We start from the raw sequence: 20,270 nt of genomic DNA on the forward strand, positions 1-20,270 counted from the left end.
AAGTGAAAAAAAAAGTCAGTTTTTGATCGATCCTATCCGAGTTGAAAAACGGGACATATCGGGACCAACCCAAATCTTAGTAAATTTACCCACTGATGTTTATAATACTATTACACCTTTCACAGCAAAACTTTACGTCTTATAAAAAAAAATATAGGACACACTGGGCCTGATTCACTACCGTTCGCAACTGCGATTACGCACGCAATTGGCCAATTGTTGCCTTCTGTGCAAGTTAGCAATTCCTGAGTAAGTTTAGGGCTTGTGGAAGTGAGCGTGAGGCCGCGATGGTACTCGATGTTACTGATAGTTTTGCAGTCTTGCTAAACATTACGGATGTCTGTAAGGTAAAGAGGGCGTCCCTTTGTTGTGCTGCGACCTCATATTGATCGCAATGGATTAGCATATTATCGCAGCCAGACTGCGTGCATAATCGCTATTGCAATCGCAGTTGCGATCTGTAGTGAATCAGTACCACTGATCGGTGAGGCCGTGAAAACACAATTGTCGGTCAGAAAGTTATACATTACATTTAATAAGTATAATGCTTTCACAGTAATTACAGATTTATATACTTGAAGTTTCTGATATTGAGAAGCAGGGAGATCACAGCCAGAGAGTATGGAGGTACTGCACTGGTGTCCTGAGGAGCAGGGAGGTCACAGCCAGAGGGTATGGAGGAACTGTATCTGTGCACTGTGGAGCAGGGAGGTCACAGCCAGAGGGTATGGAGGAACTGTATCTGTGCACTGAGGAGCAGGGAGGGCACAGCCAGAGGATATGGAGGAATTGTATCTGCTCACTGAGGAGCAGGGAGGTCATAGCCAGAGGATATGGAGGAACTGTATCTGTTCACTGAGGAGCAGGGAGGTCACAGCTGGAGGGTATGGAGCAACTGCATCTGCACTGAGGAGCAGGGAGGTCACAGCCAGAGGGTATGGAGGAATTGTATCTGTTCACTGAGGAGCAGGGAGGTCACAGCTGGAGGGTATGGAGGAACTGCATCTGCACTGAGGAGCAGGGAGGTCACAGCCAGAGAGTATAGAGGAACTGCACTGGTGTACTGAGGAGCAGGGAGGTCACAGCCAGAGAGTATGGAGGAACTGCACTGGTGCACTGAGGAGCAGGGAGGTCACAGCCAGAGGGTATGGAGGAACTGCACCGGTGCACTGAGGAGCAGGTAGGTCACAGCCAGAGGGTATGGAGGAACTGCACCGATGCACTGAGGAGCAGGGAGGTCACAGAAAGAGGGTATGGAGGAACTGTATCTGTGCACTGAGGAGCAGGAAGGTCACAGCCAGAGGGTATGGAGGAACTGCACCGATGCACTGAGGAGCAGGGAGGTTACAGCCAGAGGGTATGGAGGAACTGCACTGGTGCACTGAGAAGCAGGGAGGTCACAGCCAGAGGGTATGGAGGAACTGCACCGGTGCACTGAGGAGCAGGAAGGTCACAGCCAGAGGGTATGGAGGAATTGTATCTGTTCACTGAGGAGCAGGGAGGTCACAGCTGGAGGGTATGGAGGAACTGCATCTGCACTGAGGAGCAGGGAGGTCACAGCCAGAGGGTATAGAGGAACTGCACCGATGCACTGAGGAGCAGGGAGGTCACAGCCAGAGGGCATGGAGGAACTGTATCTGTGCATTGAGGAGCAGGAAGGTCACAGCCAGAGGGTATGGAGGAACTGCACCGGTGTACTGAGGAGCAGGGAGGTCACGGCCAGAGGGTATGGAGGAACTGTATCTGTGCACTGAGGAGCAGGGAGGTCACAGGCAGAGGGTATGGAGGAACTGCATCTGTGCACTGAGGAGCAGGGAGGTCACAGCCAGAGGGTATGGAGGAACTGTATCTGTGCACTAAGGAGCAGGAAGGTCACAGCCAGAGGGTATGGAGGAATTGTATCTGTGCACTGAGGAGCAGGGAGGTCACAGCCAGAGGGTATGGAGGAACTGCACCGGTGCACTGAGGAGCAGGGAGGTCACAACCAGAGGGTATGGAGGAACTGCACCGATGCACTGAGGAGCAGGGAGGTCACAGCCAGAGGGTATGGAGGAACTGTATCTGTGCACTGAGGAGCAGGAAGGTCACAGCCAGAGGGTATGGAGGAACTGCACCGGTGCAATGAGAAGCAGGGAGGTCACAGCCAGAGGGTATGGAGGAACTGCACTGGTGCACTGAGAAGTAGGGAGGTCACAGCCAGAGGGTATGGAGGAACTCCACCGGTGTACTGAGAAGCAGGGAGGTCACAGCCAGATGGTATGGAGGAACTGCACCGGTGTACTGAGGAGCAGGGAGGTCACAGCCACAGAGGGTATGGAGGAATAGTACCGGTGCACTGAGGAGCAGGGAGGTCACAGCCAGAGGGTATGGAGGAACTGCACCGGTGTACTGAGGAGCAGGGAGGTCACAACCAGACAGTATTTGGTACTGATCTATCCTGCTGTTACTGGTGAGCTCCTCAGGAAATACAGGGAGAGTTGCACAGTGAACCGGTCATGTATTTACAGATCCCTGCTCCTGGTCCAATACGCCAAATGTTCGAATGTAATATTTTGGCCCTATAAATCCAGCTGCTGCAACTGCCGAAGATGTAGCGGCTTTGAAAGGTGCCACATAGTAATTTTACCCCCATCGTGGTTTGTGACTTGGAAAATGAGTGGTGAAACTTGTCTCATCCTGTTCTCTCCTCAGTGAAACAGTGACGCAACTTAAGTTTAAGCCATTTATTCAATCTGTCTTGCCCACTGCCTTTGTTAGTGTCACTCAGACAATGGGGAGGGGGTCCTCTTTGGAGTGAAGGGCTCAGAGAAGCACTGGGAGACCATGCTCCCCTGTGAGCTGTAATAGCGCTCAGTCTCAAAGTTTTCTGGGGCTCCATTCTGTGAAGAACTGGCCTGGTCTCTAAGCTCCCCTTCCTGATACCAAGAGCTGAGTGGGGTAACAGAGAAGCGGGCTGAGCTTACGCTGCTCCCAGGGGCTTCTCTGGACGCAGCGGGTGGAGTCAGGGCCCTTACTGCATTGTGAAAGGATTTCAGCGCTCTCTCTCTGCGCTGCCTCTCTTGACGCTCTCTTTTTTCTCGACGACGCTGCTGTTTGCGCAGATCTTTCACCATCTTCTTGCGAGAGTCAATAAGGTTCCTGGCAGACATGGGTCAGAAAACAGCGCAACAGCGTGAGAAAGTGTCTGTGGATTGTGTAGTTTGTGCAAAGAGAAGAGGCAGAAATCTATGGGATAGGAGCGGAGGCTGGACAGAGCAGGCGGAAATCTATGGGACAGGAGCGGAGGTTGGACAGAGCAGGCGGAAATCTATGGGACAGGAGCGGAGGTTGGACAGAGCAGGCGGAAATCTATGGGACAGGAGCGGAGGCTGGACAGAGCAGGCGGAAATCTATGGGACAGGAGCGGAGGCTGGACAGAGCAGGCGGAAATCTATGGGACAGGAGCGGAGGCTGGACAGAGCAGGCGGAAATCTATGGGACAGGAGCGGAGGCTGGACAGAGCAGGCGGAAATCTATGGGACAGGAGCAGAGGCTGGACAGAGCAGATGGAAATCTATGGGACAGGAGCGGAGGCTGGACAGAGCAGGCGGAAATCTATGGGACAGGAGCGGAGGCTGGACAGAGCAGGCGGAAATCTATGGGACAGGAGCGGAGGCTGGACACGGCAGGCGGAAATCTATGGGACAGGAGCGGAGGCTGGACAGGGCAGGCGGAAATCTATGGGACAGGAGCGGAGGCTGGACAGAGCAGATGGAAATCTATGGGACAGGATCGGAGGCTGGACAGAGCAGACGGAAATCTATGGGACAGGAGCGGAGGCTGGACAGAGCAGGCGGAAATCTATGGGACAGGAGTGGAGGCTGGACAGAGCAGGCGGAAATCTATGGGACAGGAGCGGAGGCTGGACAGAGCAGGCGGAAGTCTGAGACAGGAGCGGAGGCTGGACAGAGCAGGCGAAGATCTATGGGACAGGAGCGGAGACTGGACAGAGCAGGCGGAAATCTATGGGACAGGAGCGGAGGCTGGACAGAGCAGGCGGAAATCTATGGGACAGGGATCGGAGGCTGGACAGAGCAGACGGAAATCTATGGGACAGGAGCGGAGGCTGGACACAGCAGGCGAGAGACAGAAAAGGTTTGTGTCCCGTCATGCACAATCTCTTGTTCCCATTTTATGAGAAAAACATTATTAGCACCAGACACATCCTCAAAGTTAATGTTAACTGTAGTTCAAAACCTTAGCACATATTGCCTTTAGAGACGGGTTAATAGAGGAGGGGGTCCGTGTGCAGGCCCCGATCAGGCCCCCTCCTCTTCTGCGTTGCAGTAGAGTCTACTGCACATGCGCAGGTCTCCGGCTGCATGGCGCCCATGCCGCGTTCCTAGGAAATCTCTACTGCGCATGCGTGAAAATGGCCGCGGTAAGTATATTTATATGGGTGAAGGGTCTCGCACCCATTATAGATATGCCGCTAATTCCCTTGCAATCTTCAACAACGGTATTGCGGTTGGTTTAGCTCAGCGCTATTCAACATGAGACCCTCCAGCTGCAGTGGAACTACACATCCCAGCATGACCTGCCACAGTTTTAGCATGCGCTAATAGGTCTCAATAAGATAAGGGAAATTAACTCAAACTAGACCAGCCAACTCATTGCTCACAGCACAGAATGGAAATTCCTGGTCACTTCCCCAACACCAGATGTTCAGATGGTTCACAGAAATGTTATTTATTTTGTTAATAAAAACTGGGGTATAGGGACTATCAGCAACTGTCTGCTTTTGACTCGTCCTGCTGGATCGTAAGAGTTTTAATTGGCTGCCACTCGAGGCTCTTACCCCTGGAACTGCTTACTTCTGGGCATGTGTGTGGTCAGGCTATTGCAGGACCTCCTGGATGATGAAGGCTAATTTTCCACCGCTCACTTACTGCAGATCAAGTTGGCTTTGGTAGCAAGCTGAGCATGGGCTCGATGACAATGGGTTTAAACGCAGGATAGCCAGAGAAGGGATAAGTGCTTGCGCATATCTGGTTGCCACAGTTTACAAAGTAAATGCAGGCTTCTTAGAAGCAAGTAGATGTTTATTGGCTCAAATAAAATGTTCTAAAGAGGACAATAGTCTCAAAGGTATTGCGAAGGCCCAGAGAATACAGGTTATTCACGGGGACGTGGCCTAACTGCTGAGGAAGCCGGACTTCTCTCCCTGCAGCTCCTGCATAGGGATGGCCATCGGTGTTGTTACCATGTATGGTTACCATAGATGGCAATGTAGCAAGTGGCCATCGATGGTAACTATGCAATGGATGACCAACCGATGGTCATCCCTAGTCATTGACTGACCGGCCTGTGGGCCAATCAAATCCTGGGGCAGGGCTTCACGGGTGTCTGAGGCAGAGCTATGCTCCGTGTCCCGGCGCCTTTCAAAAAAAAAACCATCGATGGAGGGAAACCATCTGGTTCTCCCACGTTGATGGTAAAAGCATTCGACATCAGCCATAAACCATCAATTATTATGAATCGTCGATGGCCAACCCTACTCCTGCAGCGGTTCCCGATAACCGAGTGTCCTCACTGCAGTCTCCTCCGCCGATGGCCCCTCTCTATGGCATCGGAGCTGCCCGCCTCCTCTGTGGCATGACCGCAACCCAGAGCTGAGGCTTCAAGTTCTGGTTGCAGCAGTACCCGCTTGACACTTCTGTCTTCTGCGGGGGACCTGCGGTAGATCCATCATGCAGAGGCGTACTGCTGACTGGGGCTCTGGGGTCTATTTACTAAGCCTTGGATGGAGATAAAGTGAACAGAGATAAAGTACCAGCCAGTCAGCTCCTAACTGCCATGTCAAAGGCTGTGTTTGAAAAATGACAGGAGCTGGTTGGCTGGTACTTTATCTCCATCCAAGGCTTAGTAAATAGACCCTTGTCTCTAGGGCCTCTGGACTATGGTGATGCTCTCCCTGTGGTGGCTGACATCTTGCTGTCTCCCTGTGGCCTCCCCAGGGCTTTAGCAGGATGCCCTGCTGGAGCCTGCCGGCCTGTACACCAACCCCTCTGCGTTTAGGTGACATAGCGACCCTTATTTAATGATATTATGAGGGTTTGTCCTCCCAAAATTCCCTTGATCAGCAGATTACCTCTTACCTTGATGAGGTCTCCTTTCCTAGATTACTACAGAAATCTGCGCCTTTTATGATGCAAAAATTGTGTGAGGCTCTGTCCTCTGCCCCCCTGGGGAAAATTCCTGTCCCGAATGGCTTTAGCTCCACCTGTTATAAAACCTTTAAGGATAAATTGGCCACTCTTATGTTGTGGATGTTTCATGATATTGCAGATGATTCCCCTTTTCATCCTCAGGCTTTAGAGGATCATATCACCATTATCCCGAAATAGGGTAAAGACCCGACCCAATGCTCCAGCTACAGACACGATTCACTCTTAAATGTTGATGTGAAATGCTTTGCTAAATTAATTACCAATCGCCTTAAGCTGTGGCTACCAGATATTATCCATCAAGATCAGACGGGCTTCGGCCCCGGTAGAGAAGGATAACACTACAAAAATAATTGAATTGATTCATTATGTCTACTCCACTGAATTGCCTGTTGTCCTTTTCTCTTCTGAGGAGGAAAAGGCGTTGAACTGAATTAATTGGCGCTTTCTCACCAAGGTTTCGGAGTATCTGGGTCTAGGTAGGGTGTACTGTGCTCGTGTACTCACCCTTTACCGTTGGCCATCCGCTGGGGTTTGGGTTAATGGGAATTTTTCTGGCTCCTTTGGCAGCGGCACTTGCCATGAAAACTGCCCTTGTTTCTGCTTATTCTTATTTTGTGCATGGAAGCCCTCCAGCTGTTCACTGAAGACTTGCTTGCTATAGTTTCCCACCCCACAATCTGCCTCCTTAACCTCTCCCAAGAATTCCAGAGATTCAGTGTTTGATTTATTACCGATTGCAACTGCGATTGCGCACGCAATTGGCCGATTGTTGCGTTCTTCACATGCGTGAACCACGCAGACCCATCGCAGAGTGATTTGTGGGTGGTGACGGGGGGGGTCGGTGCCAGTGCATTTGAACGCCGTTGCAGGGGCATGCATAAATTATCCACTGCGATGCCATACGCAGCCTGAGGACTCATCTTCTACGACGAGGTTAGCAATTCCTGAGTAAGGTCAGACCTTGTGCAAGTGTGCGTGAGGCTGCGATGGTACTCTATGTTACCGATGGTTTTGCAGTCTCGCTAAACATTACAGATGTGTGTAAGGTAAAGTGGGCATCCCTGTGTAGTGCTGCGGCAGCATAACGATGGCAATGAATTAGCATACTATCGCAGTGAGGACTGCATGCGTAATCGCTATTGCAATCGGTAGTGAATCAGGCCCTCAGATCGCTATCAAATTTCAAAATAAAGGACTCTAAATCTAGCTTTGAATCTTACTGCATCCTCGCAGGTAGTGTCTGGGCTGAAACAAGCTTTCCAGTACACATGACATCCCTCACGCCTGAAATACCTTAGTGTGACGCTTACTAATCAGACCATTCGGCTCTTCCAAGCTAACTTTGAACCAGCCCTGCAGAAGGTTAAATTCGAACTAAATGGTTGGCAAGGCCTCCACCTTTCCTGGTTTGGTAGCCTTATTTAATGTTGTAAAAATGAACACCCTATTGATTCAAGCCCTTCCGACCTGGGTTCTGTTTTAATTTTTCAAGGGACCTAGGGCTAGGTTGAAAGAAGGAAACCCTCTGTAGGTGGTCTTTAACTCCCTGACCTTTTATATTATTAATATTATGCTGCCCATCTGTCTCTGATCTTGGTCTGGACTCAAAATGGGGTGGGCAAGCAGTGGCCACACAGCGAGGAATGTTCCCTTGGTCTTCTCTTGGTGGCTCCCTTGCTTCCAGTTATCCCTCTGATTTCTCATCCGACTATAGACCCTACCTTAGTGTGTTGGAAGAAGTTTCGTAGTATCTCTGGTGTTTCCTCCATCCCCCTTAACCTCATTGTTGCATAATTCTCACTTCCCTCCTGAATGTTTGGCGGTGGCAATGGGGGCGAGGAACAGGGTGGAACCCTTCTAGTCAGTTGGCTGCTGGGATGTGTTGTTCATTTGAAGTCCTGCGGACCACATTGAATCTGCCTGTAAGGGAGTTGTGGACCTATTGCCTAGTGTGACATTATTTACGGTCTTTGGCCAATATGATGCCCCTATGAACTGCTTTATCTCCCTTTGAATTATGGTGTATGTCCAAACTCCAGTAACACACTCCATTTTGCTTATTTATAAATTGTTTGATGAACATTGTCATGAGGGCCTTCCCCTCTTTGTTGTCCAGTGGCAGAATGTAGACTTGATTTTGGTGAGGCGGACTGTCTGAGGGTCTTCCAGTACACATTTGTAAGTTCCCAAAGTGTTTCTGTTCTCAAAATTCATACGTTTCTATCCAGGTGGTACCGGTGCCCTTCTGTCTACTAGCTTATCCAATGTTTGTTGAAGGGGTGGCCTCTCTCCCGGTTCTACTCTCGATATTTGGTGGGAGTGCGTCGGTACTACGTCCTTCTGGCAGTGCGGCTGTACGGTTTCTCATGACAAGCCCGGATACGCAGACAGATTTTTAAGTTTTGATTATTTAATTTCACTGCTATGCCAATCACCAAATTTTAAAAACTGAAACATCTAAACAACGCAGCTAAGTCAATCATTCCGGTGTACTGGAGGACCACCACCTCTCCGCCGATCAGGGAGTGGTTTAGTAGATGTGAATATTGTATATGGAGATAGAGGACTTTGCCCCCTTAGCTTCTTATCACAATGCAGAGTTTACCTTGACTGGGTTTCTTGGTTGCAGATCAGGTCTTCTTAATGGGATGCGGTCAATATCACGCCCGCAGGGATTCCGACGCTCTGAATGCCTGCGCTGGAATCCCGACCACCAGAATCCAGAAGGTAAATAGCAGGGATGGGGGGTGGGTTAGCGTTAAGGGTTTGGCACTATGGGGAGGGTTAGGTTTTGGGTGCGGGTAGAGGGAGGTTAGGTTTAGGCACTAGGAGTAGGTTCGGTTTAGGCATCGGGGAGGGTTAGGGTAGGGAGAGAGGGAGGGTTAGATTATTGACCGCCAAGTGTCGGTATTCTAACCCTGTCGGGATGCAGGCGTCGGGATTCTGACCACTGGGATCCTGAACGCTGGCATCCCGTACCCATCCCTTCTTAACACCACTTAAATCCTACCCTTCCTTCCTATTGTTCTTTACTTTGTCCTATATGATTTTGTCTGGTCTCTCTTGTTTTATTTGTGTTCTTGTTTTTCCTATACGATAAAACTGCACCGCTGTTATTGCTATGATCCTATTGTCCTATCCTATTATGTGACTACTGTATTGGTACAATGGTACTTAATAAACACAGATTACAAAAAAAGGTTTTCAGAAGTTCAGATGACACAGAGCTGCTATAATTCAGGACCTCATTTAGAGGCGGGCGCTCGGGAGCGATCGGTCGCACCCAAAGTGACCGAGAATATGCAAAACGAGCGCTCAGACGAAAAGCACATCGTAAGCGCGGAAACACCCACAACAGTGAAAGCACACCTCCTATCTCTACGGCCTAATTCAGAGTCGGTCGCAGGTGGCAACCTACGTCAGCACGATTAACACCTGTTACATTGTTAATTGCCTACAAACATCGGTTGAGGCAGTAACCATCGCCAGCACTCGCAATGCTTAAGGTAGACCCTGGGCTACCCTTAGCTCTGTGAGCAGCAGCGTCGTTATTGCAACGAGATGACGTGTGTGATGACACGCCCTTAAAACGCCCTCTTTAAGGTCAACCACGCCTGCGTGTGCACCACCACACCCCCGTTCACAAGCACCTTCCCCTGTAACCACCCACAAACGGCACGAAATGTAAATCACAGCTACGACCTCGTAGTGACTAGCGAGCAAGAGGATTGCGGTTGGGAAGACAGGCTTGTGCACGCGCACTGCCAGGTACACGCATGCGCAGTTGAAAAAAACATCGCTCGCTACGTCCAAGCGCTCCATGCGACCGCCTCTGAATGAGGTCCTCAGTCTTTACACACAATACAGCTGCAGGTAATCCAGTCCTCCTATCTCTTTAAACCATACATTATGTTTCTTCTCTCTGGGAGAAACCCGGGGAGGATATGCAGGTGACTACTCCGTGGATGGGGCCAGGCCATACTTACCGACTTTTCTGTAATCCTTTCCGGGAGCAGCCAGAGAGAAATAGGGATGGACATCGATGGTCAGCAAACATGTTAATGCTTTCCCCATTCAATGGCGGCATTCCGTTGTTTGCCGCCATCGAATGATAATGATTCAATGGTTTTGTGATGTTGAATTTTTATATTTTAATGCTGAGATGCGCTGTCCCTGCCTGCAGCTCTCAGCATCGGGCATCTTGCCCCGCCCCCGAGCCCACCCCGCCCCCAGTGCCGCTCCCTGCCAGCTGAGAAATAGGGCTATTGCGCATGCGCAAGAAGGGTATTTTGTGAATGCGAATATCCAATTAATAGTTTTTTTTCATCTAATACTTTTGATGCAATGGTTACTTACCATTGCGTCGAAAGTTTTGATGGTGGAAGCCCAGTCATCATTTGATGGTGGGCTTCCGATGTCCATCCCTAGAGAGGAGCTGCTGCTCTCAGCTTCAGGGGCGGGGCCAGACTAAATACGTCATTAAGCCCCACCCCTTCACAGGGAAAGACCGCTATTCGCAGGTCTGTAAGGAGGGGTGGAGCTAAATTATGAGTTTTGCGTCATTTAGCCCCTACATACCCTTTCCTACAGATGGGGAAATCTCCCCATCTGGCCCACTTCACTAGAAAGGGGGTGGGATATGGCAGATCTGCCTACTTTTCTGGGGGTGCAGGGGGTTGCCTGAAAAATCGGGAGCCTCCCACGACTCCCGGGAGAGTAGGCAAGTATGGGCCATGCTCTTCAAGTCATTAGACCCCATGCTTGTGGCAAAATGCTGCGAATCGCAGTTCCATATGGAAGGGACAGGGCAAAAACTATTTGATATGCGTCATTTTAGCCCCCCCATACGAACCATCAATTCCCGGTATTGCAGGAGATCCAGCCACTCTTCCGGAGGTATGGTGGACTACCGTAAATTTTAGAAGTCTCCCGTACCTTCCGGGAGGGTTTGCTTTAAACCGGTCCAGGTTCAGGCATGCAGCTTACATTTGGCCCTGGCTGGAAACCTGCACAGTATATTTACATTGTAACTAGTGGACAGGGGGGAGTATTGCCCCTCTGAGCACAAGGTAGCCAGATAGAGATAGGTACTGTCTACTTCCCTCCGGGGAGTCTGCAAGTCTGGGGAGAGATCTCTTTAAGATCTCCCACCCAAAACACCCCCCAGAAGCTTTGTCTAGGCTTCCTCCTCCAGCCAAAATGGGTTTCCAGAGGAAGAATGGCCGTGACCCACGACGACGGTCCCCTGGCTGCCGTTACCGGAGCCCTCACTGATACTTGTACAGATTTTATTGGCCATATGAAACTACACCCGCAAGGTAGAATGGCCTGTTCCATTTGCATGGGTTTGCCTCCCAGGATAAACATTGGGGAGCTAATCAGAGCACCCAGCACAGTTCCCCCTCTCACCTGTAGTCAACAGTCCCTGTCTGATCTTTGTCCAGTCTCTGTATCAAGGAGTCCATCTGGACAGCATCAAGGGGTACACCAGCCGCCTGTGGACAACAAATCGTGGGAACAGACACTTCACTCAATATTATTCTTATTCCCTGTGTTATCTGATATATGGCTCCTTCTGTGTTGGTGTCACCTCCTCTATGCTCCCTTTACCAGTTGGAGACCACAGGGCATAGTCCTATGTCCTCCGCTGTCCTCTACCTGAACTACTAGACCTAATAAGCTCCTGTGGATTTGAGTATCATCTCTGTGCAGCTAGAGCGGATATTTATCTATCCGCTCCAGCAACAGTTATTGGTTTACAGGAGGCACTAGACTAGGGACAGCCTCGTGCTTTTCAGCAATGCAGACACGCCCCCTCAGTGACTCTGCTGTTCCAACCTCCGACGTTGGGAGGTATTCATGCATCCCACTAGACCACAGGTTCCCAAACTCTGTCCTCAGGACTCCAAACAATGTACGTTTTCCAGGTCTCCTCACAGAATCACAAGTGAAATAATTAGCTCCATTTGTGGATCTTTTAAAATGTGTCAGTGAGTAATGACTACACCTGTGCACCTGCTGGGTGACCTGCATAACGTGACCTGTGTGGGGTCCTGAGGACCGAGTTTGAGAACCACTGGACTAGACACTGTAAAACATTTCATTCCTGCATTCAAAATCCATATCTCCAACTTATCAAAGTCTCCGTTCGGCATGTAGTGCTTACGGTAGTGCACGCACAAAATAGGGCGTGGCCCCATCACAAAAGGCGCTTGGCCATCCATGTCAGAAGAGTGTCGACACAGCATGTCCGATATGACAGACTCCCGTATTGAATAGTGCAATTCCCTTCTTGATGATTGATTTTCCCCTACTTCCAAACCTCCAGGTGTTTTCTAAAAACTCATCTAGTCACTATTCAGGTAACTTATCAAATTCCTGAGCCACCCAGTTACTCCTCTAGCTAATAAACCCCCTTCCTCCTATTGCACTCTACATGATTACTGCCAGGGCTGGATTAAGGGACACATGGGCTTGGGGCTGAAAATGTTAAATGTCCTATACTGGTAAGCAGGGGCGCCGAGAGGGGGGGGAGTGGGTACTAATTACCCAGGCCCGGGATTGATGGAGGGGCCGGGTAATTACAACACCCACCCGCCCCCCTTGCAACACAGCAGCCCAGCATACACTGCTGTGTGCTGGGCTGCACTGGGAGACTGCTCGCAGCTGCTAAGTCTCCTATGTCTGTAGGGGAGCGATCACACTGATCGCGCCCCCCACTGGCTATGCACCGGGCTGAGGGGCTCACAGCGCCCCCATCCCCAGCGCAAATGGGTTTTTTTTTTCTTCTCCTAAGGGGGCGTGACCATGCCTCCAGCGATTAGGCCACGCCCCTTTACCAGGCCCGCTGCGGCCTGATGGTAAGGGGTGGAATTGTGACCAGTGCTGTGTTGGTGTGGCCAATGCTATGTGGGCATGTACACCCCCTAGGCTATCAGCCACACTGTCTCCCTATAAAAATAGAACATTTTCTCAGAAATCTAGAAATACCATTTTTAATACTTATGACAATGGGCCTATTTGTATGTCCAGTCCTGGAGCTGGAGCTCCATCCGCCTCATTGTAAATCTTGCCATGATAACAGTTCACTCACACTTACATTTATTCTTCTCCATATTCAAAGCTTCGGTCCTATTAAACCAACGATGCTGCCTGACCGGATCATACAACCCCTGAGAGCTTTTCCCATTGTAATTTGGACTAATATATGACCTGTGACTCTTGGCCTGCAAGCAGGGCAACCTTACCCCTTGGTCTATTTGCCAACACCCAGCTTTGTGTTGTTAGTGACTTTATTCAGATTTATAAATTGCTGGTCAGCATATTATATGTTGCGAAGGGACGGGAGTCAGTATTTGCTGGGCTGACACCTGTCACTCAGGTCAGATGGTGTCACACAGGCAATCTGTGCAGACCCGAGGAATGACTAGCCACCAGTGCTATGTCATTTACCCCTTGTACTGCCCCATACTCACTGTAATATATCGGAGGAAGTCACTGACGGGGACACTCATGCTGCCATCCTTGTCCATGTTCTTGAAGAAATCCAGCATCCGGAGTTTCCGTTTGTCCAGGAAGTCCTGCAGAGGTGAGGGAGCAGAGTCAGCCGAGGATCGGGAATACAGAGCACAGGGGGGCCCCAGGGATGTGCTCATCTATGGCTCAGACTGATCATTGCTAAATATGATTCATTGCCTGTGTGATGCAGATGTGTGTGTATAGCACAATCACTCACGGGGTATAATAGGGGCAATAGGTATGAATGCGACAAGTGTGTAAATGTAAGCAATGACAGTAATCAGACAGTATGATATAACCACTGTTTATTACTTTGTCTATGGGAGGCACAGAGCTCCTACAAAACCATAACGTGGTGGTGGTGAAAATCTGGATGCAGGGTGACGTTGTCTGGGAAGTGAGATGCTCCTGGTATAATTACGTATCCTAAATGCACGCTATGGTGCAACAGCTCTGACGGTGGTGCCGTGGGTGCTGTGTCCTCACACTTGTGGTGTTCCCCAGGACGAGTATTAAATTGTCATGGAAATAAGTGGGCTCTTTTAGAGTGCCTCTTTCCGTATTGTACTTTATACATACGTCTACGCAACACTGATCCGAGCAGCGACAGCCCCCCCCTGCTACACAGTCTCCTCAGCTACACAGCCCCCTCAGCTACACAGTCTCCTCAGCTACACAGCCCCCTCAGCAACACTGACCCTAGCAGCGACAGGGCCCCCCCCCCCCTCAGCTACACAGCCCCCTCAGCAACACTGACCCCAGCAGCTACAGCCCCCCCCTGCTACACAGTCTCCTCAGCTACACAAACACAAACCGCAGAGTTACACAATCTACAGTAATACTCATATACCCATCACCTGAATGACTCTCATAGGATCTAGGCGCGCTGCACACTTCTGTGTGATAAATCCTTGTTTCCCAGCGTACAACACGTGTAACGCAGGGCGGGAAATAGAAGCTGCTTCCAGGAGTGAAAGGAACTGTGGGTTGACAAGAACATTCTGTGGGAGACAAGAAGACACAATGTACACATTATATACTCTATATGCCCCTTGTCTTACACTATATATATTTTTTTTTTCTCCCTACTCACGGAAATGTCCAGTTCCTCCACCTTGTTGTCCGGCCGCTTGGTAACTGAGCTCAGAAGGGTGATAGCGCCCTCTACTGTCAGGGGATTGCGGGACAGCTGCAAGTTAGAGCATTTACAATACAAATATCTGTACTTGCATCTGCTATATCCCTTGGATGGCATAATACAGTGCAGGATGACACGGAGAAGGAAATAATGGCGGATGGATATACCATGGTGTGATTAGACATGTGGCTATTTACTGTGTGCTGCTATTATGCCAATATAACCCCCAAAACAGGGTGGTATAGGGCATATGGGTCGCCATGGGGGAGGTGATGGGGTCCTTATATCCGCCAATTCCTCCTACCAGCTAATACCCTCTGAACCATCCCATACATTCCCCACATTTGAGGTTCATGCTATTCGCCTCTTCCAACCAGTAAACCTCTGAGTAGCTATCATTTACCGTCCCCCTGGCTCTCCCTCCAAATTCCTTGATAACTTCGCTTCCTGGCTCCCTCACTTTCTCTCCTCAGACCTTCCCTCCATTATCCTAGGTGATTTTAATATTCCTATTGACATTCCCACAGAATCCTCTGCCGCTAAACTCCTTACCCTCACCTCTTCCGTTGGTCTCGCCCAATGGACCACATCACCCTCCCATGTGAGTGGGCACTCACTTGACCTGGTGTTTACTCACTGTTGTGATATCTCTGATTACTCCAATTCCCTATTCCCCCTCTCTGACCATCACCTACTCTCTTTTAACTGATCCATCTCTCCTTCCCCTCCTTTACCTCCTAAGGCTACCATTACTAAGTGTAACATTGAGGCTATTGACACTGTTGCTTATTCCTCTCTGCTGGACTCGCTTCTTTCACCTATCCCTTCTCTCTCCTGTCCTGAACAAGCCTCTTCCCTGTACAATGCTTCCCTTACTTCTGCTCTTGACTCTGTTGCTCCGGCAATAACTACTCACCCTTGCAGATCCACACCACAACCCTGGCATTCCAAATGCACCAGATACCTGCAGAAGTGTTCAAGAATTGCTGAGCGCCAGTGGATGAAATCGCGCTCTATGGCTGACTTCCTCCATTTCAAATGTATTCTCTCATCCTACAGTGCTGCCCTGTCTCTCTCCAAACAATCACATTTCAAGAACCTCATCTCCCAGTTCGCAAACCCCGGGCATCTCTTTGCAACTCCCTCCTCTGCCCTTCTCCTCCTCTCCTCCCCTCCTCACTCTCTGCCCTTGACTTTGCCACCTACTTTACTTCTAAAATAGACTCCTTACTTGAGGACATCATATCCCATCAGACCCTCAGCACTCCTGCCCCTCCTTTCCCTGACCACCCCTCCCCTTCTGCCTCACCAACTCTGACATCCTTCTCCCCTGTTTCTGGAGAGGAAGTCATGGCCCTCATTTAGTCCTCCCCTCCTTCCACCTACCCTCTTGACCCTATCCCTTCCCGTCTCCTCTGTTACCTGTCTCCCTCTGCCTGTTCCCATCTTGCTCACCTCCTTAATCTCTCCCTATCATCTGGCAATGTCACTTCTACATTCAAACATGCCTTGGTGTCCCCCATTCTTAAAAAAAACTACCCTGGATCCTAACATACTCTCCAACTACCGACCCATTTCTCTCCCTTTTGCTTCCAAACTGCTTGAGCGCATTGTTTACAACCGCCTTACCACCTTCCTTTCCTCCCACTCCCTCCTTGACTCATTTCAATCTGGCTTCCATTCTCTCCACTCCACTGAAACTGCCCTCACGAAAGTCAGCAATGACCTCCATGCTGCCAAATCCAAGGGACACTACTCCCTGCTCATTCTTCTTGAACTCTCTGCTGCATTTGACACTGTAGACCACCCTCTCCTCCTGCAAATCCTTCACTCTCTTGGTCTACGTGGCACTGCCCTCTGCTGGCTTTCTTCCTACCTCTCTGATCATTCCTTCTCTGTCTCCTCTCAGGACTACTCTTCCCCCCCCCCCCCACTTCCACTAACAGTGGGCGTTTCCCAAAGTTCTGTTCTTGGACCTCTTCTTTTCTCCCTATATACGTCCTCTCTAGATGAATTCATTAACTGTTTTGACCTCCAATATCATCTCTATGCTGATGATACTCAAATTTACCTTTCCACCCCTGAGATCTCCCCCTCGCTCCTCACCCGTATCTCCAATTGTCTCTCTGCTGTCTCTTCATGGATGTCCCAGCGCTTTCTTAAACTTAACATATCTAAGACTGAGCTGATCATCTTCCCACCCTCTTCAATTACCTCACTTCCCACAATTTCTTTATCTATTGATGGCACAACTATCTCCTCTATCCCCAAAGTGTGCTGTCTTGGAGTTATCCTACACTCATCCCTCTCCTTTAAACCACACAGTGAGCACCTCTCGCAGTCCTGCCGCTTCCACCTAAAAAATATTTCCAGGATTAGACCCTTCCTCACCCAGGATGCTACTAAAACCCTCATCCACTCACTGGTCATCTCCAGATTGGACTACTGTAACCTTCTCCTAGCTAGCCTCCCAATCTCTCAACTCTCTCCACTACAATCGGTCCTCAATGCTGCTGCTCCTCTCATCTTCCTCTCCAGATGTTATACATCCGCTTCCGCTCTCCTTCAAGCCCTACACTGTCTCCCCTTCCCCTTCAGATGCCAAGTCAAGGTTCTTACACTCGCCTACAAAGCCCTCACTAAATCCTCCCCAACATACAGTTCTGACCTTCTCTCCCTTCACACTCCTACCCGTCCACTTCGCTCAACAAATGCATGCCGCATTTCTTGCCAACTGATTACTTCCTCCCACTCCCGACTCCAAGATTTTGCCAGTGCTGCTCCCTACCTTTGGAACTCTCTCCCTCTCCCTATCAGACTCTCCACCTCACTGCATATCTTCAAACGGGCTCTCAAGACCCACTACTTCATCAAGGCCTTCCAGCTCTCATCCTAACCCACATAATACTCTCTCCTCCTTATCTTCCCCTTCTGCAGTGGCGTAACTACTGTCCCGCAGCCCCCGCGGTGACTTGGAGGCGCCGGGTGGCTTGGGGGCCATAGCATCACCACTGCAACTGCGAACACTGGCCTCTGAAGTGATCGGAGGCTAAGGAAGCCTTGAATCACTTCAAAGGCCAGAGTTCCGAGTAATGCAGTGCACGGGTGATTTCATGACGTCAGCCGCGACGTGGGGAATCTGCGCGGCAAGTCTGCTGGATCAATTTAGATCCAGTCAGCACGGCAGCAGAAGTGACAGCCCGGACGAAGCGCGGAGTCAGGTAAGTACTGGGAAGGGGAAGGGAGGGGGCTTGACTACAACAGGAGGCACTACTTAAAAGGGTACAACACAGGGAGCACTACTTGAAGGGGCACAACTACAGGGGGCACTACTTGAAGGGGCACAACTACAGGGGGCACTACTTGAAGTTGCACAACTACAGGAGGCACTACTTAAAAGGGTACAACTACAGGGGGCACTACTTGAAGGGGCACAACTACAGGTGGCACTACTTGAAGGGGCACAACTACAGGGGGCACAACTACAGGAGGCACTACTTAAAAGGGTACAACTACAGGGGGCACTACTTGAAGGGGCACAACAACAGAGGACAGAACTACAGGGGGCACTACTTGAAGGGGCACAACTACAGGGGGCCCGACTACAGGAGGCACTACTTAATAGGGTGCAACTACAGGGGGCACAACTACAGGAGGCACTACTTAAAAGGGTACAACTACAGGGGGCACAACTGGAGGGGCACTACTTGAAGGGGCACAACTACAAGGGGCACTACTTGAAGGGGCACAACTACAGGAGGCACTACTTAAAAGGGTACAACTACAGGGGGCACAACTCAGTGGGGTACTACTTTAAGGGGCACAACTACATGGCAGCACAACTACAGGGGGCACTACTTGAAGGGGCACAACTAAGGGGGCACTGCATATGGGCACAGCTACAGGGGGCACTGCATATGGGCACTACTTTAAGGGGCATTGCATAAGGGGCACAACTACAGGGGGCACTACATTACTACTACATCGGGCATTGCATAAGGGGTACTATTATAGGGGGCATTGCATAATGGGCACTGCTACAAGGGGCCCTGCATAAGTGGCACTGCTACAGGGGGCCCTGCATAATGGGCACTGCATAAGGGGGCATTGCATAAGGGGCACTATTACAGGGGGCATTGCATAAGGTGCACTATTACAGGGGGCATTGCATAAGGTGCACTATTACAGGAGGCATTGCATAATGAGCACAACTACAGGGGGCCCTGCATAATGGGCACTATTACAGGGGGGGGCCTGCATAAGGGGCACTACTACAGGGGGCATTGCATAAGGACCACTACTACAGGGGGCATTGCATAAGGGGCACTATTACAGGGGGCATTGCATAAGGAGCACTATTATAGGGGCATTGCATAAGGGGCACAACTACAGGGGGCCTGCATAATTGGCACTACTACATGGGGGCCCTGCATAATTGGCACTACTACAGGGGGCACTGCATAAGGGGCACTAGTACAGGGGGCATTGCATAAGGGGCACTAGTACAGGGGACACTGTATAAGGGGCACTAACTTGATATACGCAATTTACAGGTTATAAACTATGTGCCCAATAATCTGGTTCTGCATGGACATAAAAACTGTGCAACCTGTCTTGAGCTGAGGTGACAGACTGGCAGGAGCGGAGTGAAGGGTTGGTTAAGTAGATCTGTCAGGGTGAGATGTAATGGGCATTACTATGTTGCATAATGTGCAATGGGCAAAACTGTGTACACAATTTGCTATTAGGGGTATTACTTAGTGTGGCATGCTGTGGCATTATTGTTATAAGGGGCATAATGTGTAAGGGGCATTACTGTGTGGCATAATGTATTGTATGTGGCATTACGGTGTGGCATTTTGTGAAATAGGGGCATTACAGCGTGGCATAACTTGTTACTGTGTGTCATTGTGTTATACGTGGCATGTGTAAAGGGCATTGCTGTGTGGCATAATGTGTTGTAAGCGGAATTTCGGTGTGGCATAATGTGTTGTAGGGGCAACCTCTGTTGTAAGGCACATTACTGTATCTTGAAACCAGCACCTTAAACGTTGTCTTTGGTTCTTTGGTGTGTTTGTATTTGGGGGGGGGGGGGGCGCCTAAAACTTTTTTGGCATGGGGGAGCAAAATTTATAGTTACGCCACTGCCCTCCTCCGTCACGCCTGTCTGTCTGCCCCTCCCTTTTAGAATGTAAGCTCTCACGAGCAGGGACCTCTTCCCCTTCCCTCATGTGCTTCTCCTTACACTTTCTTCTACTCCTTACGCCCCATAAGGGCACCTAATACATCTCTGCCAACTCCCTGCTGCTTATTGTGAGTGTTTTAATCACTATTGCAGCAATGTATATAATGTCCTTCACTGTACTGTAAGCTACTTGTTTCTTGTTCACTTATTAGTTCTATGT

The 20,270-nt window shown here is 50.0% G+C and overlaps 1 protein-coding gene across 1 annotated transcript in view; it reads right to left on the reverse strand.

Moving 5' to 3' along the window:
• Positions 1–590: 590 nt before the first annotated feature.
• Positions 591–20,270, reverse strand: part of LRRC74A (leucine rich repeat containing 74A) — a 29,064-nt gene continuing 9,384 nt past the window's right edge. The window contains exons 9-13 of the mRNA XM_088447445.1: positions 14,821–14,916; positions 14,585–14,728; positions 13,685–13,789; positions 11,619–11,704; positions 591–3,138 (exon numbers count right to left, since the gene is read on the reverse strand). Of these exons, the coding sequence (XP_088303571.1) occupies positions 2,760–3,138; positions 11,619–11,704; positions 13,685–13,789; positions 14,585–14,728; positions 14,821–14,916 (810 nt within the window). The 3' untranslated portion in view covers positions 591–2,759. The remainder of the gene's footprint in view (positions 3,139–11,618; positions 11,705–13,684; positions 13,790–14,584; positions 14,729–14,820; positions 14,917–20,270) is intronic.

This window comes from Taudactylus pleione, unplaced genomic scaffold, assembly GCF_031769625.1.
Source record: "Taudactylus pleione unplaced genomic scaffold, aTauple2 ptg000433l, whole genome shotgun sequence".
Lineage (NCBI taxonomy): Eukaryota > Metazoa > Chordata > Amphibia > Anura > Myobatrachidae > Taudactylus > Taudactylus pleione.